At 41.0% G+C, this 23,674-nt stretch overlaps 1 protein-coding gene across 4 annotated transcripts; it reads left to right on the top strand.

Annotated features, from left to right (window-relative positions):
* Positions 1-1,345: 1,345 nt before the first annotated feature.
* RNF19B (ring finger protein 19B) lies at positions 1,346-21,707 on the top strand. Of its 4 annotated transcripts, none has more exons than XM_090269050.1 (9): positions 1,346-2,101; positions 11,283-11,488; positions 12,869-13,013; positions 14,302-14,464; positions 14,921-15,035; positions 16,048-16,188; positions 17,111-17,318; positions 19,978-20,109; positions 20,835-20,898. In XM_090269050.1, the coding sequence occupies exons 1-9, from the start codon at positions 1,473-1,475 to the stop codon at positions 20,854-20,856; spliced, it is 1,761 nt and encodes a 586-aa protein (XP_090125176.1). In that variant the 5' UTR covers positions 1,346-1,472; the 3' UTR covers positions 20,857-20,898. The 4 variants fall into 4 exon arrangements, with proteins under 4 accessions (XP_090125176.1, XP_090125175.1, XP_090125174.1 ...); XM_090269048.1 differs by having other exon boundaries at positions 1,350-2,101; positions 12,872-13,013; positions 20,885-21,707; XM_090269047.1 differs by having other exon boundaries at positions 1,350-2,101; positions 20,885-21,707.
* The last annotated feature ends 1,967 nt before the right edge of the window (positions 21,708-23,674 follow it).

The following is a 23,674-nucleotide window of genomic DNA, read 5'->3' as shown; positions in this document are numbered from 1 at the left end:
CTTAAATACCACCCATGAAAAAGACAGATGGTTACCTTCCAATATTCATTCTACCATTCCTTAATCATAATACAGTATTCCCTCACTTATCGCGGGTATTACGTTCTAGACACCCCTGCGATAGGTGAATATCCGCCAAGTAGGAACCTTACATTTATTTTAGTATTTATATATATTTTAAGGCTTTATAAACCCTTCCCACACACTTATAAAGTGTTCCCAGTCCCTTATTAACCTTTCCCACTCCCTTATTAACCTTTTCCACACTTTGATAAACACTACTTATGTTCTTAAACATATTCTACACTCTTAAACTTACGTAACTTTAACAACATATGTATACAGTACCTCAAAATCCCACGATATAGCAAAAAATCTGCGATAAATAATTAAATATATTTTTTAAAATCTCACAATACAGTGAGACCATGATAAGAGAACCGCGATATAGAGAGGGACTGCTGTAAAGCCCTATTTTTAGGGCACATTGTGCCATTAAAAAACTACGTTTCCCAGTATGGCCATGTGATTGTTTTCTTAAAAGAAAAAGGTGGACCTTTCTTTCCTTTTTCCTCCTTACTGTCTGGAATGTGAACTATATGAGGTAACCTTAAGATTGGAAACCAAGTGCTGAGAATGGTCTACAGAGGTGTGGGGAACCAGCAAAAGAAATGCACTTCCAGCCCCCACACCCCCGCCCAAATGCTGGGCCTCCTTTCACAAGTTCTAAATAACCAAGCTACCAGGAAGACAGAATGGGAGGTGGACCTAGGAATAAAGTTTATTAGCTCACAAAGAGCATTAAATGCTAAAGGAATTTGTACTTTATTCTGCACATCCTTTGCAGATAGGGAGATGCTGTCTGTCTTATCTAGTAATGCTTCTGCTTTGCAGATGTTCAGTGAATGACTATATTCTTTATTAAGTTATGGTGTTTGCTTAATAAGCAACAACAAAAGAAATGTTGGAAGGCAGACCAGCTGGGAATCACCATTTAATCTACCCTCTACTGCTTTTTACAGATGAAGTAACTCAAGCATCAGTTGCTGGAAGTGGCATTCATACTATCCATGAGGCAGGGCGATCCGGGCAGGAGTGATAAATCTGCGGGAGAAGGCCAAGAAAGAACGTTGGATGGTATCTGCCCAAGATGGCTGTCCCGGAATCACATGACCGCGAGGAGGTGAAGCTCCGCCCCAGAATGTCCGGCTCCTCCCCATTTGACCCCGCCCAGCGCCCCTCTGCCTGCGCGTTGCGGGTTGTGAGGTGTCTCAGCAAAGCGCCTGCGCACTGCGCAGCGGCGCGAGGGGTGGAGGCTTTATAACCGCTTGGTTGACGCTGCACGGTTTCTATCTCGGGGAGGGCGGCAGCAGCAGCAGCAGCGGTGGCCGCTGGGGCGCCGGCTGAGGGGGCCGCTGAGGCGGGAGCTGTGGCAGCGCTGGGCGCTGCTCGCCCCTCGGCCTCTGGGGGCCATGGGCTCCGAGAAGGACTCCGAGTCGCCGCGCTCTACATCCCTACACGCGGCTGCACCGGACCCCAAGTGCCGCAGCGGCGGCAGGCGCCGGCGCCTTACCTTCCACAGCGTCTTCTCCGCCTCGGCCCGCGGCCGCCGCGCCCGGGCCAAGCCGCAGGCCGAACCGCCACCCCCGGCCGCTCCGCTGCTGCCACCCGCCCCGGCCGCGGCCCAGGCCCCGCTGCCCGAGGCGCTTCCCGCTGAGCCGGCCACTGAGGCCGAGGAGGAGGCCGAAGCAGCGGCGGGGCCCGGGTTCGATGAGGAGGAGGCGGCGGAGGGCGACAGCCCGGGCTCGGAGGAGGTGGAGTGTCCGCTGTGCCTGGTGCGGCTGCCGCCTGAGCGGGCCCCGCGCTTGCTCAGCTGTCCGCACCGTTCGTGCAGGGACTGCCTCCGCCACTACCTGCGCCTGGAGATCAGCGAGAGCCGGGTACCCATCAGCTGCCCTGAGTGCAGCGAGCGACTCAACCCGCACGACATCCGCCTGCTGCTCGCGGACCCGCCTCTCATGCACAAGTATGAGGAGTTCATGCTGCGCCGCTACCTTGCTTCGGACCCCGACTGCCGCTGGTGCCCGGCACCAGACTGCGGGTGAGCGCGGGGGCGTGGCCGCCGCCGGGGTGGCAGCTGCGACCCGAACCCGGTGCCTGAGGACTGGACCCGCCCCTATAAGTGGCTCTCGGCGCTGTGTTGGGGGTGTGTGTGTGTGTGTGTGTGTGTGTGTCCGTCCGTGTGTCCGTCCGTGTCCAGACGTGGAGGGAGAGGTGAGGGATGACCTATGGGACGGAAAGAAGGCGGTAACCCTCCGTAAGCGCAGACGAGTGCGGTGGAGGCACCAGCACCCCACCCCTGCCCAAGAGCGTGAGGTGGAGACTGAGTAGCCGTGGAGGAAGGGAGCTATCCATCAAGGCAGGAGGCAGGGCAGTTTTTTGTCGGGTAAACGCCCCTCTGTCCAGAGGTAAGGAACGTCTCTTAATGGGAAGATAGATGGCAAAAGATGGAACGAGAATATCATTCTGAGGGGGCAACGCTTGGGAGGGGTGTGTCCATTCGGCTAGGGCCAGGCTTACTAGCATTGCAGCAGAGGGTGTGTTCTTCCTGACCACCCCTGGTGAAAGTTGGGATGGCGGTGACGAGACTGGCACTAGGGGGAAGGACACTCGCTGACAGAGCTCCGGGCGCACCGTGGGCATTGTGTGTCGTCTGTGCTAAACTGTTGGGAGGCCCCCTCTGGTTCTTCCACTGCTGCCTTGGGCAGGGTGAGGAGTGGACCCTTTGTTTGTCCAGGAAGCAAAGGGGCACTCAGAAGAAGGATGCCCAGAGGATTGGTACCTGAGGGGAAAATGTGCCTCCCAGCCCCTCTGATCCTGAGTTTTTGATGATGGTCTTCTTAATGCGCCATGTATGTTGAATGTTTAAGGTCAGTGAGAAAATATGCTGTGACTGCAGAGACATAATACCACCAGATTTAGCCGTCTGGAGCATTCAGTGGAGACCCTCCTTCCTCCACTTTTTAAAATCCGATTGTGTGTTACTCTCAGTACATCCCATGAATGGGTACAAGCAGCGAAGAGGGGCTCAGCTCAGTGGCTGGGAGTCAGACTGTGCCCTTACCTGCAGATCATTTTATTCTGTGTGTCATGTTTTGGGGACAAAAAAAATGCTAGGGACTCTTTGCAGTGAGTAAATGTAATGCTAGTAAAAAGCTTCATGATCTTTGCTTCAAAGGAGTTATGAAGGGCTTTTAATTGTAGCCTGTATATCAAGGCTGTTTTAAGATTCCATGATGCCGCTGTTTGTCTCCTTCAAAAGAAGCCGACATAGACTGTCTAGGGGAGTAAGAAGAGTAAGCTTCTTCTATTTATCTATTCTGCCAAACTTGTTTATTTAACCTAACTGAGATGGGGTTTCTAAATTACTTTGAAGTGTTGTTGTCAAAGGAACTGTGTTTATCTATGGTAGATCACTTTCACTTTCAGTTAATAAGTATCAGAAAGAACCATGTAGGCTCTTAGGTGTTTTCACTTATATTTGGTGATCCAGCTGACCCTAAGAGCTTAATTTATCTGATATTCACATTTTACAGACACTATTGATCTGTTTTCTGAACCAAAAGAATTTAAGTGAACACTTAATTTTGGAATGGCATATTAACTCCTTTTTTGAGATGTGAGTTTCCTTGAATTTTAACTGAGAAATATGGGACCACTGATTATCTTTCTGGAAAAGCTCCCTTTTTGTTTTGTTATTCCTCTGAAGTCAACCTCTGACTCTGCTCACATCAATAAAAAGGGACAGGAATTAATTTACAGTCTTGATGACAACTCCAAACCATCGCTGATTTGGAAGTTATTAAAGAATTAGGCCATTTTCTATTTTAGCCAAATATTGCATCAGTCATCATCCAGAGTTGGGTTTTTTTTTCAATTAGTTAAAAGAATAACAATTTTATATATAATTTTTTTAATGTGTTATCTGTGGGTTTAAAGAAGGTGAATCTGGGGAAAGCAAGCAAGCTGGCATCTGAGTATCCATGTGCCAGGCATACAAAATTTAATTTGATCCTTTTAACATGGTAAGATAAATCTGATCTAGTTTTACAGGTGAGGGAACCAAAGTTTAAATAAATTTTGTGACTTGTTCAGAGTCATGTAACTAGTGGAAACACTGGTCTAAACTCCAGCTAAGTTCAGTATTCTTTCCTCTCAACCTCCTTTTAAAAAGCGTGGGCTTGTCAGCATTATTGGGGATGCTGCTGTCTGGGTCATTTCAAGTGTGGCCTAAGGACAACATTGGAAAAGCCAATTATTTTCTGATTCTTATTGTTAACAGCCTCTTACCTACTTTATTTTTCTTATCTGAAATAGGCCTAATTCCTTCCTGACTTGAGGGGCTTAATTAACGTTTGCAAAGTGTTTTGAGATCTTTAGTTGAAGGTGTTAGATAAATGAACAGGGAGTAACTTTAAAATTCTGTCACCTCCCAAGCAGGTGTCTGAATTCCCTGGGGATGTGGCCAGTGGTTTTGTCTCTTTAATGCCAGGAGAAAAAATAGCTTGTTTTGTTTTGTTTTGTTTTAATCAAACTGGTCTACTCTTCTGGGTCTGGTAAAAGTCACGGATGAGCACTAGAGCAGAAGCCTAAGCCCCAATTATCTCTTCTCATACCTGACCATATTTACTGTCCACAGATCAAGTTCTTACTGGCCAGGTTTATCAAGTCTTTCCTTTGCTCTTTGTGTGTCTATGTATGTGTATTTGGCAGGGTGAGGGGAGCATATAAATGATTCTACTGAGTTCTTATCACTAGTTTCACTGTGATTACTCAGGATGAGAACAGTATATATTAAAAGATTCATCAAAAACAATTTTTTAATTGACTGATTTTTTTTTTTTTTTTTGATAGAGAGAGAGAGAGAGAAGAAGGGTAGGGAGAAAGAAACAGAAATATCGGAGACTTCTTCCACGCATCCACGCACTCATTGATTGATTCCAATACACCTAGGTTGGGAGTTTGATCTTGTATGTGCCCTGACCCGGGATCAAACTCCCAACCTAGGTGTATTGGAATGTTCCTCTAACCAACTAAGCTACCCGGCCAGGGCCATATTCATTATTTGTTTACAGAATATTTGGAGAACAGCGCAAAGAGTTTTGAGTTTTTTACCATATTTGAAACAATTTTATTTGTAAATAAGGGAGCTGATTTTAGGAGGGAAAGATTGATATTATTATTCAATATTAAGTACAGTACCACCAAGTGTAATCTTTAAAACATACTTTTAAATGAGATAAAATTAACTCAAAATACAAAGTGACATTTTTATAGTTCTTCATAATCTTCAAACTCCAGCCTCATTCAGAAATCATTTCACTTTAGTTTCATACAGGCAGGTGGTGGTAAACTTATTTTGTAAGGGAGAAACCACTGCAGGGAAGTGTGTACGGGACCCAATGTCTCACAGCTTATAAACAGTGCAGTTGATCTGGTACTGCTTGGAGGCTCTGCTTAAATATGAGGTGTTTTCAGAGACCCACAACTAATGTAAATATTTAATGTCTTCCTCTCAAGTGCCCTGTTGTCAATCTTTAAACCCTTTCAGAATCTCTAGAAGACTGAGGGGCGAACAAAGGAGGCAATGGGGCAGATCTTACCTATAAATGAATAGGAGATAAGGCTGTCTTGACCTAAATTCTTTGTGCAGGTCCACCACTCCAGCCTCTCACTGGAGAGTCCCCTGCAGAGTGCCCTCTCCCACCTGACCACAGCAGGTAGTATCAGTTATTGGCCTTCCTTGACAACTGGACTGGACCATCTCATAAACAGGAAGCTTCTGCTTATCTCTAGCATATTTATGAGGGAAGAACAAGCTCCTTGACCAAGACAAATTTCTGAGTCAGTGAAGGAGTTTTCCTCCCTGAAGCCCTTCTGGGCTTCTTCTCTTAATTTATGCCGTACATTCTATATCACAACTCTTCACTCTATCTCCTCCCCTTTCCCCACCATCTGCATCATCCTGCAGCCCAATACATCTTTCTCATATTTGCCGAAGTACTCATTTTAAAGCGGAAATTTTTATATCACTCCTCTGCTTAAAACTGTTCATACCTGACCTATAAAATGACTTCTTTTAAAAAGATTTGTTTTAATTTATTGATTTTTTTTAAGAGAGAGAGGGAAACATCAGTTTGTTGTTCCACTTATTTATACACTCATTGTTTTTGTCTTCTATGTGCCCTGACCAGGGATCAAACCTGCGACCTTTGAGCATCAGGACAATGCTCTAACCAAATGAACCACCAGGCCAGGGCAAGATGATTTCTTATATCTTTAGTAACTTAGTACTTATATGATATATCCTTATAATTCAAGCCCCTTTACCGTATCATACTTCTTTTTCTTTTTTTCTTTTTTTAAGAAATCTATTGGTTTGCTTTTATTTTTAATTTATTATTATTATTTTTACTATTTGTTTATTTATTTATTTGTTTATTTATTTTTAGAGAGAAGGGAAAGGAGAAAGAGGAGGAGAGAAACATCACTGTGTGGTTGCCTTTCACGCACCCCCAACTGGGGACCTGATGTGCAACCTAGTCATGTGCCCTGACTGGGAATCGAACCAGCAACACTTGGTTTGCAGGCCGAAGCTCAATCCACTGAGCCACAGCAGCCTGGGCTACAGTATCAATCTTTTGATCTTATTTTCTATTTTTCATATATATCAATATTCCCCAAGGTATATTATAGACATTTCTGAAACAAGAAATATTTTGTGATTAAATAAGCTTGGGAAATACTGGATTAAAGAAAATAAAGCAAATGTATTTCTGAGCTTCTTTGACCCTTTACACATGCTAATATACACTGTAAATGTTGTTAATGCTAATAATGCAATATAAATCTTCAATCTGGTATAATCTTCCCAAATTTAGATCACCAGGAAGCATGTTGTATTCTGTGGCATCTTTAAGACATAGCTGAAACTTTCCCTGACTGTTTGCAGTTTTGCAAACTCCTTTAACAGTTATTCAGGCCTGCCTTCTGTCAGTGTCTTTTTTTTTTTTTTGAGAGAGAGAATCATCAATTTGTTCCACTTATGTATGTGCTCATTGGTTGCTTCTTGTATGTGCCCTAACCTGGGATTGAACCCACAATCTTGGGAGTATTGGATGATGCTCTAACTAACTGAGCTAATTTGGCAAGGCTGTTAGTGTCCTTATTTAACAATAAACCTTAATCTCTGAGTAGATAGAGCACCTCTAGACTAGGATATCTATCTATATTCCAACTCTTTCTACAACACTGTGAGCAGATTCTTTCAATTAGCTCCCAGAAGAATAGAATGAATAGTTGAATTTTGATAAGAAAGATAAGGAATACAAACAGCACAGTTTTTGGAGGAGAAACAGTTAACGAGAGGGTAGGTGAGAAGAGGACAGGTGGGTGATTATTCAACAGACCTTAGGTGTGTACTGGGTATTACAAAAAGGACTTTACAGAGTTTTACCTGGTAGATGAGATAGGTAGGTAGGTAGGTAGGTATATGGCTAGATAGATAATTATAAATGCAATATAACGAATACTAAAGAAAATATAAATCCTCTTAGAGGATAAGTGAAAGGTTTTGCACCACGGTATCAAGAAAGACTTCACAGAGGAGATAATGTTTGATGTGAGCCATGAAAATTATGGGCAGGAATTAGTATCAGCCAAAGAAGTAGATAGAGAAAAAAGGATCTTAAATGAATATGTTATAAGCCAATGCATGAAGGTGTAAAAATAAAAGACTAAGTCTTGAGTCTAGTTCTGTTAGCATCTGAATGTGTAATATTCAAGTCGATAGGCTAGTCTTAGGCCATGCAAAGATTTTTAGGTTTGAAGGACTTTTTTCTTTTTGGTTGAAGGATTTTAAGCAAAAGAGTAGCATGAAGGATAACCTTTTAGAATTAGAATTTGGATTGGAGTGGGGAATAAGGAGACCAGATAGTAGTCTCTTCCAGTTGTCTGGCCTGGAGGTAACATGGGTTTTAACTTGGGCAGGAAAAGGAAAGATAGTAAGGCTACAGCTCATTGTGACAACTTGGCCCACATCTGCCACCCTTACATGTGCTCAGGGTTGATTTTTGAATGAAATTACATGTCCTGGAGCTGGGAAGTATAGACATAATACAGGAACACATTTATTACCAGGGTCTGTTGGAACATAATTAAATTCATACTAAAGGAATTTTTCCCTCAGGGCTGAAGTAAGGTAATGCTCTCTGTGGTCTAGCCTGTCACACATTATGATGTTTCTGAAGACTTAGGAAATTAACAAAATTAGTAAAAGTTGTATGAACTTAAAGGGGGGAAAGTATGCATCTGTATACTTAGCAACATGTAATTTCCTGCATCTTCTATTTAGCTTCTAATTAAGCAAACCTGAATGCGTGGCTAAGCTAGGAGAGCAGGGTAGAGGAGAAGTGGCAGTGTGTGACATGAGACCGAAGAAACAAGATGGTCAAGGCGAATTTGGTCTCTCAGGGATGAGGTTTTTTTCAGCTATGTGGAGAATAAGATGGCCCTTTTTTTAAAAAAAAGATTTTATTTATTCTTTAGAGAGGGAAGAAGGGAGGGAGACAGAGAGGGAGAGAAATATCGATTTGTGAGACAAACATTGATTGGTTGCCTCTTGCATACCCCCAACTGGGGACCTGACCCACAACCCAGGCATGTGCCCTGACAGGGTAGACCTATACTCATAAATCCACTGTGTGACACCAGCCAGGGCAGATTGCCCTATTTAGAACTTAGAAGTTTACCTCTAAAGTGGTCTTACACAAAATTTTAGGATTAAGTTATAATACCTGACATATAGTAAGCCTGTTGGTACAAGAAAACGTTTAAAAGATTGCTTTAGGGCAGAGTAATGGCTCAGGAGAACTAGAATGCCCTGGAGAAAAGTAAAAGAACCTAAGCAGGAGAATATCTCTATCATTCATTCAACATAGGTACTTTAAACATAAATTAGTGTCCTATACCCTGGAGATTAAAAAATGAATGATACTTTTCCTTGAGTGTAGTCTGGTTAGTGTAGTACACATAGTAAACAGATGATTACTATTTAATGTGGTAAGTATTATAAAATAGTATATAAGTATTTTAAGTATTATTAATTGTGCACAGGCATAAAATAGGCAACCAGCTCTCTGGAGAAGTTAAGTAGATTTTATAGAGATGATGACATTTGATCTGATTCTTATGATTCTTACATGGATAAGTATTTGCTAGAGCAAGAAGTAAGGAAAGGACAATTCTAGGCAGAAGGAATAGAGTATGCGAAGGCTAGGAAGTAGGACCCTACCCCCCCCCCCCAAAAATAGTGCTGTGATTTTTATATCATTCCTGTCAAGGCAAGATCTCAAATGCAGTTTTAGAACATGTTTCGTAACACTTGAAAGTGGCAAGCACCTATACCTCCATTTTGGGGATAGAAGCTAAGGTTTGGAGATTTTAATTAGCAGTGTCATGCAGTATGAGTCAGGGGCAAGAAGCCCAGACCAGGCACCTAAAAACAGGAATGCCAGATCTCATGCCTTGAGTAACTTTGTGTCATGGTAATAGATTGCTTTGTGTTCATGAGTATTTGGGTTTATTTTACTTCCTTGGAACCAAATTCAACACCCAAAATTGACATTGTCAACCCTATCAAATGTTTTTATTTTTAAAGAAGGGGGGTTGAGGGAATCTGTTAATAAATATTTACTCCCACCGCATAAGGTAAAAATGGATCATGAAATGTTCAAAGCTTACTGACTTGCACACTATCTAATTTTTACCATTAGAAGTTGACAATATTTTTCTGAGATCATCCAGTACCTTTCCCATTTAACACACAATATCAAGCATTTCACTTTCTTCAGGAGAAACGTTGTTTATCTTTAGTAGTTATTTTGCAGCTAGATTTGCTCAGAACTCCTACAGGATATGAATCATTTGCATTCATACATTGATCTATTCTAACTTTGCTCTTTCTGAGAAGAGTTTTAATAGAGCGTATATTATATGACATAAATGACACCTTTTCATCAATATTTTCAGTGTCATTTTCAAATCAACTTGCAGAATCTATGATAAACCTGAGAGCTGGAGTTCTTCTGAACATATAATGTACATTCAAATAAACAAACCAACCATAGAATAAGTCTGAGAAAACATTATTAGCCTTTTGTATAAGTGTTTGAAGTCTTTGGTTACTGGAGGGGAGTGTAGAATAGGAGACAACAAAACCCAGATGGTAACACCTAATCCTGCACTCATTGATCTGTCTAAAAATTATGTGAAGTTTCACAACTACTGTCTTCTCTTCTTCGTTTGTTTTTTTAAATTACTTTCATTTTTAATTTTTAAACAAGTGTCCACTTGTTAGTGTAATCTGAGCACTTAGTTGACATATTTAGAATTAGAAAGGCTAATAGTTGTAAATATATTGGCTTGTTTGTGGGAGAGTAATTCTTGGTAAAAAAAAAACCCATGAATTATAAGAAACCGTTTGATTCTGGTACTGATAGATTCTGAATTGCCCATCTTTACTGAGAATATGGATCAGAATAGAGGGGAGGAGATATGGCCTTAATTCTATATTAATTAATGAGGTAAATGTGAGTGGTATTCTTGGATTCTGAAGCCTGTCAAGAAAGAAGATATTTCAAGGTAAAGATTTGAATTGAGAGAGGAGAGAGGGAAGAAGGAGGAAAATAAAGCTATTGTCTCTGAGGCTGTGGTCAGACCAGCTTCACTGTGGAACTTCAAAATGAAAAAGTATACATACTTGCTTTAGTTTTTACTATAGTTCTTTATTTTACAAATGTTCTGTCCCTTAATGTAAACAAATTCTAATCTCTCTAAATATAGCAGACCATCACAAGGAAATTTGTTTTGTACCTTGTTATTTATGAAACTTGCTATGGCAAACTGCTCCTAAAGCAGCTTTAACTGTGACTGGATACATGCTAGAAATTCAGGCTTAAATATATTTCCCCCTATTTTTTCAGGAAATAAATGATTTGTGATTTTAGAATCTCAGAAAGAAATTTACTTTCTCACACAGAATATGTTTAACAGTTTGTTAGGCATTCTTGTACGTGTGTGTTATGTGTGTGTTCTTTTCTCTACTTCATATGTGGTGGTGGGGAGTGCCAAATAGTGTTATCCCACTGGAAACGATGAATGTCTGTCTGTCCTGGTTAGATCATTCTTAACTTACTGATATTGCTTCCTATTTCCTTACCCAGTTACGCTGTTATTGCCTATGGCTGTGCGAGCTGCCCAAAGCTGACCTGTGAGAGGGAAGGCTGCCAGACTGAGTTCTGCTACCACTGCAAGCAAATATGGCATCCAAATCAGACATGCGATATGGCCCGTCAGCAGAGGGCACAGACTTTGCGAGTACGAACCAAGCACACTTCAGGTCTCAGTTATGGGCAAGAATCTGGACCAGGTATAAATTAGCACTGTCTCATTTAACTCTTTATTTTATACTTTATTATGTGAGCCCAAAGCTGGGAGGAATTACATTACTGTATAATCAAGTATCTTCTGGAATCAGAGATCAGAAACTATTTGGCAATACTTCCAATATTATAATTGATATGTAGCTTCCCCCTCTGACCATTATAGGTTATCCAACTCCAGTAAAATCAGAATACAAGAAATTGAATTTTCTAGTTTCTTTCTTTCTTTTTTTACTGAGTTTAGAGAGAAACATCGATTTATTGTTCACTTATTTCTGCCTTCATTGGTTGCTTGGTGCTCTCTTATGTGTGCCCTGATCAGAGTTCAAACCCGCAACCTTGGCATTATTGTGACAGTGTTCTAACCAACTGAGCTCTCCAGCCAGGGCTGAATTCTCTCATTTCTGCCTCCTTAGTAATATGTCTCAGGTTGACAAGCAATTAGGTTCTTTTGCTAGGGGGGTTTTAAAAACTAATTGTGAGCCGAAAGACATTAAATTAGTGTTTTAACCTGTACTGTTTTTCTACTAGCTTTAAGTGCATCACCACTTTTGGAAATAGGCTACAGATATAAGGAAAGGAAATATTAGTATGGATTAATGATTAACCTTAAAAGTAGGAATAGCACACATTCAGCTCCAACCTTTACAAGTCAGAGAAAACATATTTTAAAATGTCAGTGGATTTATTGCCTTTTACAAATATACTTATTTCACTGATGTCATTTGGGAGAGGCTAGTAGGAAAGATTTTACCGTTCACTTTTTCCTGGCACAGCATAATCTCCTAAAATTGTCATTTAATAGGATAGTTCCTAGCTTGCTGTGAAGATTACCAGGTGTATACTACATAGCATACCCAATTGTTTTTAGGTTTTGAATTTGAAAGAATCTTGGGAAAGGACCATGGTTTGCAGTAGATCATGTCACAATGATACTTGCTGAGTCTGAGAAATTAATTTCCTGAACTAAAGTTTTTTGAAACTTAAAGCCAATTCCAGTCTGTAGACTGTTCTTCCTGCTGGACTATGCTTTTAATTCTGCCAGCCTATTGGCTGGTGAAATTCCATTATTTTGGGGATCATCTTTCTCTAGGGAAGTCTTGCTCAGGGTGTGGCTCAAGTGGTATGTAACGTGCCTGTTTTTGAGATAAGCAGCTCGATTTGTACAAGCCAGGATCCATTTTATGAACTTCCCTGAAGTCTAGACACAGCCAGCCTTCCAGGGAAGTGGGTTGCACAATTTGGAATTCTCAGTCAAGAGTTCTTTACTGCCTCATTTTTTATACATACTCCTAGGAATAATAAAGTCTAACTAGGTTTTTCTGGAATTATTTTTCTGCCTATTCTTCCTCCCCTTACCCCCTTAGCAGATGACATCAAGCCATGCCCACGATGCAGTGCTTACATTATCAAGATGAATGATGGAAGCTGTAATCATATGACTTGTGCAGTATGTGGCTGTGAGTTCTGTTGGCTTTGTATGAAAGAGATCTCAGACTTGCATTACCTCAGGTGAGTTGAAAAATGTGTCCATTGCTTTTATAGTCTTATTCTCTTATTGATTTAGGGGAAAGAATGTCATAGTCTGTCTTGGCATTACAGGATGAAGAAACTATAAAAAAAAGTTCCTCTGAAGCACTCCTCTGATTATGTTTTTTTCCAGCTCTGCAATTTCTAGGGACTGTTTCCATTACCTTACAGATCAAGTTCAATTTCCCTAGCTTGGCTTTTAAGGCTTTGCACAGTCTGGTCCTAATCTACTTTTCTAACTTTTTCCATTTTGCTTTCATACCTGCTATATACCAGATACATAATCCAGGCTTGCTGTTCCCTGTTTCTCTTCTGTGCTATCTTATCCCTCCATACTTGTTTAGAAGTTCTTCACTTTGCCTGGAATGCTTTCTAATCACCTCATCCTCCCAACAATGCCCCCCGCCTGAGCTCTGCCTCCTGTCATCCCACCACCACCACCACCACCACCACCCATCTGTGGAAACACTGGTCCCTGGTGCCAAAAACATTGGGGACTGCTGATGTAGTGAATTTCCGAAGAATTTATTGAGTGAATATTAAAATATTGTCCCGAAGGAGTTAATATTTACAATTTTAATATTCGTTATGTAAATGAAACATTTTAATTCCCAATTTAGCAAACATTTGAATACTTATAGTCTACCAATTAATGGGGACACAAGTGTGCATAAAACATGATCCCTACTTTCAAAATTGCTTATCCCATCTGATAGAGGAGACAGGACAAAGAAAGTGAACAAAAATGGTTGGACTCAAAAAGACTGAGTATAAACGTAGCCAAACTAAGAGTATGAAACTGACATAAAGGCTGTGACAAGTCTTTTTATGTCCTTTCCCAGGAACATGATTTGTAGTATCTATTGAATGTGGTAGGACATATGCCAAGAAAACTTTGCAAATCAGTGTTCATGAGCTGCAAAGCACAATGCAGTTGGATGAGACATCATGTCTATAGGCTATGCAGGATTTCAAGTAGTATCAGTCAAGGAAGCTGGGTCAGTTTTGGTGGACTAGGGAGGACAGAGTTCAGCAGAAAAGAATAGAAAAGAGGTTTCAAGTCTTTACAAAAAAAGTAAAAAGCCCAGAGCTCCAGTAGTCTGGCTTTGTCCTTTGCTCTGCTTGTGTAGTATATTCATTTCCTGTAACTTCTTGTAATTGTTAACCACTCCTGTTGAAAAGAAGGTTCTTGCTCTTATCAAGCTCTCTGGTGACAACAGCTGCTTTTATTTGTAATATTGACATTAACTTCAACATGTTTCCTCTGTAGCCCCTCTGGCTGCACATTCTGGGGCAAGAAGCCATGGAGCCGTAAGAAGAAAATTCTTTGGCAGCTGGGCACATTGATTGGTGCTCCAGTGGGGATTTCCCTCATTGCTGGCATTGCCATTCCTGCCATGGTCATTGGCATTCCTGTATATGTTGGCAGGAAGGTAAGATACTGATTTCTGTGCATGTTCCATTTTCAGGTTGTTGGTAAAGGTTTGAAGGAAATGGGGAGAGCTTATGTTTCAGAGCTACCCGAAAACCAGCTGGTTCTTGGATAAAAATAACCTTAATTTCTTAAATGGATTTTCATAAACCCCCAAGAGATCTGAAAGTTCTTACTAACATCCTAGATTTGGTTTGTCTCAGTCAGTGACTTAAAGGTGAAATGTTTACCTCTCCCTCCTGAGTTATTTTGTCTCTTCTTGGTTTAACTTTTTTTATATTAGTTTATATCATCCTGGTCTGATGAGGTTAAAATTTAAGAAAGATGCTTTTTTGGGGTGTACAATATGTTTAATATAGATAACTTAATATGAGAATATTCACTTGTCCTTTTACTCCCTTGGCAAAAAGATTGATGTTCTAACCTGCTGACCTGGATTTTTTTATCTTATTTATAGATTCATAGCAGGTATGAAGGAAGGAAAACCTCCAAACATAAGAGGAATTTGGCTATCACAGGAGGAGTGACTTTGTCAGTCATTGCATCCCCAGTTATTGCAGCAGTTAGTGTTGGTAAGAAGCTGACCAGGACCACAACTTCACTCCTGCCTCTCCCCCTCTCATCCCCCTCCCCCAACAACTAGCTTTCTGGCTATAGCAATTTAGCCAGCTGACCAGATCTTTCATCCTGGAAACCCCTACATTTTCTACCAAACCCACCTTGGGAGTTATCTCTGTTAGGTACTATTATGATGATTATCAACCACACTAAATTATCAGAGTTAAGGGATCTTTACAGGAGGTTGAATTAAAGAATATTACTTTAAGGCCTAGTTTTTAAACTTTTATCTTCTTTTTTCTTCATTTGCAATGGAACCCACAAAACAAAATTACTTTTATTTTGATTTGCTTAGTGCCTCCCACTATTTTGAGGAAGCATGAGGGTTTGTTTCAGAATAATAGTAATATAACTAACATTTATTGAGGCTCTCCATGTGCCAGGAGCAGTTCTGAGTGTTTTGTGTATATTAATTTATTTAATGTTCACAGCAGCACAATTATAACAGAAAGGTGCAGTAATTTTCCCAAGGTCAGTTAACTGGGACATGAGTCAAGGCAAGCTGACTTCAGAGCCTGTGCTCTTAACAACTAAGCAATTCTGCCTCACATGGAGTAAGATTTTGGAATTAACGCTCTGGGGGGATCCTAACCCCAGGGGTCACTTATTTAATATTTGGTTATTGATTTGTTCTTAGATTAGCACTTCAGCAGTGAATAGAAGGGGAAAAATTAAAGCAACATAATACTTACTGTGTTAGACACTGGTATATATGTTCCCTTTTTATCGTTGACAACTTGGAAGGTATGTCCAAGGTCATATGGTTAGTAAGTTGGAGCCAAGACTCTAATCCAAGCCTTCCTGAGTCTAAGGCCATTTGTCATTGTTAGGACCAGTCTGTTTGGGATAGCCAGTCCTGTGTTTCCTTGGCCCTTTATAAAGTGGTTTGTCTGTGCTCAGGCTGGGAAGAATTCAGGGCAGTTTCAACCTGATGTGCTGCTGACATATTTCCTTCTCTTCCCCCAGGTATTGGCGTTCCCATTATGCTGGCTTATGTCTATGGGGTTGTGCCCATTTCTCTCTGTCGTGGAGGAGGCTGTGGAGTCAGCACAGCCAATGGAAAGGGAGTAAAAATTGAGTTTGATGAAGATGATGGACCAATCACAGGTAAAAGGGGGTTTTTAATTTCCTTTTGAATTTATGGAACACAAGATAAAAATCAGTAAAATTTAGCTCATTTTAAAGAGAGACTGCCATTGGATGACTTTTGATAATGAGCTTTGTAGGGGGTAAAGTATTTTTAGCTTTCCATTTCTTTGTTCCAGAGTTATTAGGTTAATTCCTCTGGTACCTGCCTCTGTGTGGCAGGTACAAACTCGTAGGATTCCAAGTATGCTGGTAATAGTAGTGCTTATAATAAAGTCTTAAATCTGCAGAGTACTTTATAATTTTCAGAGGACTTTACACAGTCATTATCTCACTGTTTTTTTTCATAACAGCTCTCTGAAGAGGAAGGGTGGGAGCTATTATTATTCCCCATTTAATGGGAACTTCTTTAAGCTTTAGTCTCAACATCTATGAAATGGGTTTAAGAGCTTCTGCAGAGCTGGGAGTAGAGCAAGCCCTCTGACTTCTACTTAGATGATATCATATTAACTCATCTGGGTCACAGAGATCTCTGGAGGTTTTCCAAGCTTCCTACTAAAATCAGCCCATAAACTAAATCATATTTTGAAATTTTCATGTTTGATTAGATGGCATCTAAAGTATATTGGAAAGAATAATGGACTTGGAATCAGAATTCTTGTTTTGTGTGGCTAGCCATGATTTGGACCAATCATTTAGTTCTAAGCTTTTGTTTCCTCATCTAAAATTGGGGCTATTAGTGCCTCGTTATTGGAAAGATTACATACAAATATATGGTAAAACCCTTGATGTGTGGTGGCTGCTTATAGTAGCTGTTCATTTACTGAATAGATGAGTATTTTCCTATATGAATGTTCTCCACTCTGAAGAGTCATTGCAGGAAAATGTCAGACTGTTTTGATGCTGTGCTCTCTTAAATTGAGATGTTTGGTTCCATTCCCAGTGGCAGATGCATGGCGAGCCCTCAAGAATCCCAGCATTGGAGAAAGTAGCATTGAAGGTCTGACTAGTGTCTTAAGCACCAGTGGAAGCCCTACAGATGGACTCAGTGTTATGCAGGGTCCATACAGCGAAACAGCCAGCTTTGCAGCCCTCTCTGGGGGCACACTGAGTGGTGGCATTCTTTCCAGTGGCAAGGGAAAATACAGCAGGTAAGCAAATAGACTACTTCTGAAAGAACCAGTTGGAATTATAACACACAATACCTATATGAGCCATTTCTCAGTGCCCAGCATGTCCTATGTATCATTTCACTTTGATTTAACCATCAGTGGGTTGTTTTTCTTTTGTAAGATTTTATTTATTTTTAGAGAGAGAGGGGAAGGAAGGGAGAAAGAGGTGGGAGAAACATTGATCAGTTGTTTCTAGCACGCCTCCAATGGGGACATGGCCCACAACCCAGGCATGTACCCTGACCAGGAATCAAACTGGTGACCTTTCGGTTTGCAGGATGATGCCCAACCCACTGAGCCACACCAGTCAGGGCTTCAGTGTTTGTTTTTTTCCTACTTTTACAATTTGAAAACAGGCTTAGAAAGGTTAAATGACTTATACAAAGTTCAGTGTTCTTTCCACTGTTCCATATAAAAGATAATATTTAGATCCTCCATCTACTATATTAAGCTGCCTGCTTCAGAAAGGAAAAGCACATATTTTTGTAGAGTTTCCGAGATGTGCTCTCTATTAGGCTTGTCACTGGCCTTCAGTTGAACAGCATTTATGCTGTATCTTGTTGGCTTGTTGGTGCTGTTATCCTCATTAGCTTCCTATTCCCATTTGGTAGAAAAAGAAAATGAATCCTGTGAACTTGTGTTGAGAGTATGTAAAGCTTTATGACTAAAGAGGTTGTGACTTGCTTGGTCATTTCATCAGTTAGATAAGTGACATACTCAGAGGAACTTAATAGATATTACATGAGAAGTAATTGAATACAGTAGAGACAGAGGCCTGGGAAGGACTGGGAGGGGTGGGAGGGGAGCAATACAAGTTAGGGAGGTAGGGGAGATGGGTTGCCTTCAGATATCTGAAGGGCCTTGAACTGGAGAAAAGAATTAAACATCTGACTCACGCCAAGAGGTAGATTAAGATGACTTGGCAGAAGCTAGAGGAAAACTTATTTTGATTCATTATAGAGAATATAGGGAAAATCTATATAAAAGTCCAAAGAAGGAATGTATTACCTTAGTAAATGTTCAGCTATGTATCATTGGAAGTGTCTAAAGTGAGACCAGATGGCCATTTGGCTATTAGAAGTCAAGCAACAGATGGCAGTTAGACTGGATCTCACACCTGAGTGCTTGTCAGTCACCTGGGAGCCTCTTAAAAATAGATTTCAGGGCCCTATCCCAGTATTAGTAAATTAGAATCTCCAGGAGTGGGATTTAGGGATCTGTATTTCGAAAAGGCTTCCCAAGTGATTCTATCATAGTGAGTGCACGAGCAAGCATCTGGGAACCCCCCAAGTAAATGGTCTTTGTGAAAAGCCTCTTCCAATTCTGAGAGTGGTTCTGTGGTAGAGCTGAAACTAGAGCCCAGGCTCTGACTTGATTCACTTTTTCATTGCACTGCCTCCTTTTCCTGGGCTGTGGCACATTCTTGAAGGGCATCTGAGACTGAAGCAGCACAGCAGAGGTGCAGGTGGCAGGCTGGAGGTTGTTTGAATGTGCGGCTGCGGGCTGCTGCTGACCCGTCTGCGTCTCCAGTTGTCTCTTTATTAGGGGATTCCTCCCCCACTTTATGGAGAATTCACTGCTGTGCTTTTTTAAAACCAATACCCCTGTAAATAAGCAGACAGACATAATTGGATACTGACTTGCTGAAACTACAGCTTAGCCAATCCTGCTGTTCCTGTTCTGGGAAAGCCTTCTATTGGAAGTAAATGAGTCAGATGGATTTCACTGTAAAACCCATTATGAGGAAATGCTTAAGTGTACAACAAAATGGGGTTAGAGCCACAAAGGAAATAGTTACAGATTCTTAGCTCTGAGACACCATTGGAAAAGTTTGTTGCTCTTGTAGGAAATTGGCTTCTGTATGTCCTTCAATTTCATAGCTTGGGGGCAATTTGATTGCTAAATGTTTGAGTTCCTAGCATGCGCAAGACATGGAGGGTAAAGTGAATGAGATGTCTTTCCTTTTTTGGAACTCAGATGAGTGGGAGAGAGATGTGTAAATTGATTAATAAATAGGTAGGTGCTGTAGGAGCACTTAGGAAGTGACTGGTGTGCTGGAAGATTGAGGGGAGGTGATAATTTCTTTGTTAAGGACTGAGTATGGGTTTGTCATAGAGAGAAAGGAAACTTTCAGAGAATGGGAATACCATGTCCAAAGTCATGGAGGTATAAAATGTGTATAGGTGTGTAAGGAAAGAAAAGATTCAGAGTGATTATGACTTCGGACCTATGGTGAGAGAGAAACTGGAGAGAGCTTGGAGGCAGATTAGGAAGACCTTAAATGCCAGTTGTCAATAGGAAGCCAAGAGAGGACTGTTAGAGGGATCATATCTTCATTGACATTGGCACTGATCTAGAAGTGCTTTAACTTGGACATAAGGCTACAGCAGAGAGAGTCCAATGGCAGTTATCCAGGCAGGAGATCTAGAGAGACTGAAGTTAAGCAGTAACAGTAGGGATAGAAAGGAGGGGACGATTTCAGTAAATACTTAAGAGAGAAAATGTGGGCATCTACTTGACAATTGGTGATCAGCTCAACTCAGTTTGCAAGAGAATAATGGAAGAGATGTGTGCCAGGAAGCAGACTTTCTTGGAAACCCAGGTCTCATATTAACTTGAACGTCCCCTCTTTACACAGGTTAGAAGTCCAAGCCGATGTCCAAAAGGAAATTTTCCCCAAAGACACAGCCAGTCTTGGTGCAATTAGTGACAACGCAAGTACTCGTGCTATGGCCGGTTCCATAATCAGTTCCTACAACCCACAGGACAGGTATGTGACCAGTCAGATGCCCAGGAGAGGTTGCATTTTTTGGTTAGGTACTAGACCTTCGGAAACTCAATGCCTTATATTAGAGCTCTGTGTACCATGTAGTGGGATATATAGTGTGTGTACTCTGTGACTTCATTGAGCAAGTTCTTGGCAGCTTGTGATTGATTCTTTTTGTTAGCACTTGATTTTTAGATGGTGTTTTTCTTTCTTTTTTTATTTTCCTTTTTTTTTTCTTTTTCTTGGCTTTTGCAACAGTAATTATTCGCATGGAACTGAGAGAGCTAGATAGGTATTCATTGATATCTATGGGTCTGTGGCTTCTGTTCTCATGTTGCCCTTTGCTTGATGTGGCTCCTGTAGCCTATTTCTCTTTATTTTTGAGAAACTAGTGTATCTGGTATGGTGCAGCACTTCCTTCTGGAGAGTTTCTGGTTTCTTCTAATTGTGATACAGAAGTAAAAAGCTATGACTCTTCTTTCACTTTCATATTTGGGTAAGATAGTGTGAGGCTCTGACACTTAGTTGAATTTTGGAAGCTCTTTTTTAGTTTAAAGAAATAGGCAGAGGTGTGTGTATGTTTAAATGAACAAAAGGATCTAATTGTTCTTCTCCATTCTAATTCAGTGTTAGGTTAAATTTTATTTTCACTAAAAGTGAGCTCTAATCTATTTACCTATGTTTTGGGGCTTTCTAACCCTGAACCCACAAACTGCTTTTACCAACAGGTATAGCATGACCCATGCATGACTCAGCATAGTGGATTTTGTTTCTACAGAGAATGCAACAATATGGAAATCCAAGTGGACATTGAAGCCAAACCAAGCCACTATCAGCTGGTGAGTGGAAGCAGCACAGAGGACTCGCTCCATGTTCATGCTCAGATGGCGGAGAATGAAGAAGAAAGTGGTAGCGGCAGCAGTGGCAGCAATGAAGAAGATCCCCTCTGCAAACACCAAAGCTGTGAACGGAAAGACTGCCTGGCCAGCAAACCTTGGGACATCAGCCTGGCCCAGCCGGAGAGCATCCGCAGTGACCTGGAGAGCTCAGACACACAGTCAGATGATGTGCCAGACATCACTTCAGATGAGTGTGGCTCCCCTCACTCCCATACTGCAGTCTGCCCCTCGACTCCCAGAGCACAAGGTGCACCGAGCCCAAGTGCCCATATGAACCTCTCTGCCCCAGCTGAGGGGAAGACTGTCTTGAAGCCAGAAGGTGCAGAAGCCAGAGTATGAAGGGGAATGAATGCTCCTGTTCTGAGAAGCACACTTGTAACTGCATCTTTTGGAATTTTTTTGTTTGTTTGTGGGGGTGGGGGTGAAGATTTATGTATTTTACTTCAAATATTCTCTGGTCACAGGTTTCCCCAGGGAAACTGATAAATTTGCAATTTCTTACAGATAAAATGTGGGAAATTTTGCCCTTAGTCCCACACCCGATACCCTTTCCTTCTTTTTTTTAAGTTTTAATTTATTGGTTAAACTGATGGTGGCAATCCGTGAGATGTGTCAAAGAGTGTACAGATGTATGTGTGTATATTGTATGTATGCTAACATTACTGAAGGACACATTTTAATAAAGATTTCTGTTGTAATTCAGCTCATGTCATTTTCCGTAGCTTGGGTAGTCCTGCAGAGCCAAGGGTTTGAAACAGACCACTATGTCTTTAACAGTCTCTAGACCTGAGGTTCCTAATCCCGGGGAAGAAGGATTGTATTCTGATCTGACTGCAGTGGAGTCATCTATAAACCAGGGATTTCTAGCATAACAGGAAGCAAAGCCAGGCTTGTTTTGGACTGTAGTCAAACTGAAGAATTAGCTGAATCAGCCAAAGAGAAGCTATAGATTAAAATGAACCTCGTTTGCCCTCTAGAGGCAGCTGTGCAGTTTTCCTGTTAAAGTTTTATTTAACGTTTTCTGCATTGTAGTCACTATCAGAAGTGTGTTCCCAGAGGAGGGAAGGAAGGTGTTATAGTTCAGTGGCTTTTTAGAGCGATCCCAGTGAATATTGCAGGGTTATAAATTGGGGAACATAGTATTCTTACTGGAGGAAGAAATGTACTGATTCTGCATAACCTGATCATTAAGCAATAATAACCTGAGTGTTTTTGTTATACTCTGAGGTACATATTCCCTGTTCCAAAAAGCTTTTTCAGTTTTGCTGATTTAGTTTAAGAGTGACTAAGGAATCTGACTAAAATTTGTAATGAAAAGAGAAGAAATGCAGTTAAAATCTCAACATACTTAATTTTATCTGATCTTAGAAATTGGTCAGAATTGAGCTAAGTTACTACTTGGGTTTTTGGCTCTGTCTAGAATAATGGTCTAAGAAATGAACACATACATAGTGTAGCAGAAAAAGTAAAAGATTTATGAGACATGCTTTAAGATTTCAAATCTGGCAGTCAGTTACTTTGAAACTTTAAGTTAGTTACTCTCCTGCCACCTAATTTCTCTAACTCAGACAGTATTTAAGAAGCTTCCAGTGCCAAACTTCTCTATCACCTTAGCCCTGGGCCCAAAGGAAGAATTGAAAACATCCTTTCCCTGAGGACCAGATGGCTTTCTGTTTCCTTTCACAGATGCACTTGCTCTTTGTCTTCTTGGCCTGTGCTTTTCTACAATGAGGATGATGAGTCTGGACAACAGCAAACTTGAAAGATTCTTATCTCTTGGGCACTGCAGCCAGACTTAGCACATTTCCCTACACCTGGGAAAGGAACTGCTTAGTGGACTCTGGGTCTCTTGAAAAAGGCACCCTCGAGGATGTCCACATGTGAAAAAGGGAGCCTGTTGGGAAAAGGGGCAGGCAGTCTGGAAATCTCTGAAATGCAAATTATCAACTTTAGACCTGTAATTCTCTTGAAGCCTCAAAAGAGCAGTTAACTTGGACAAAATCAAGGAAGTCTGTTGGAGGGGCAGGAGTTTGCAGCCAAACCTGTATTCTTATCTAGACTCTACTTAGTGCTGTGAGATTTGGGCATCTTACTATGAGTCTGTTTTCACTTAGCTAAAACGGGGATAATAATCTTAATTATGGGGCTGTAAAGATAGAGGTGGTGTACTAAAAATGCTTTCAGTAAGGCCCTTGTTTTTTCCTCTTGCAGAAATAAGAGATAAGGAAAGGGAATTATGGATGTCATCTAAGAAAAGCCCAGAACTCTAGACCAGAGGCCACGGAAAACTAAATTTATTCTTATCCTTTGCAACACTACTATTGTATCTCCTAGACATTAGCGGATGAAAGATTCTTCACCACTACCTGGAGATCGTAATGCATCAGAAAAGTTGGTCAGTTTAGAATTTGGGAAACATTTACTTTCCTCTTGGTAGAGCTTTCATTTATTCTAAAATACCTACTATGTTTCAGGTATAGGATGCATTAATAAGGAAAACAGACGTTCTGTCCCTGTGGAAATAAAGTAACATCGAAGTGGGGAAAGGTGACCAGGTACATAATCTGGATGAGGGTAAGTGTGCTAAAGAAAACAGCAGGGAAAATGAAGAGTTGCAGATGGTGCTACTTTAGATGGATAGTATAAGCCTCTTTGATAAGGTAACATTT

This window comes from Furipterus horrens, unplaced genomic scaffold (genome assembly GCF_987537825.1).
Source record: "Furipterus horrens unplaced genomic scaffold, mFurHor1.1.pri manual_scaffold_3, whole genome shotgun sequence".
Lineage (NCBI taxonomy): Eukaryota > Metazoa > Chordata > Mammalia > Chiroptera > Furipteridae > Furipterus > Furipterus horrens.
The sequence above is the reverse complement of the archived record's forward strand: the minus strand, read 5'-3'. Positions and strand labels throughout refer to the sequence as shown.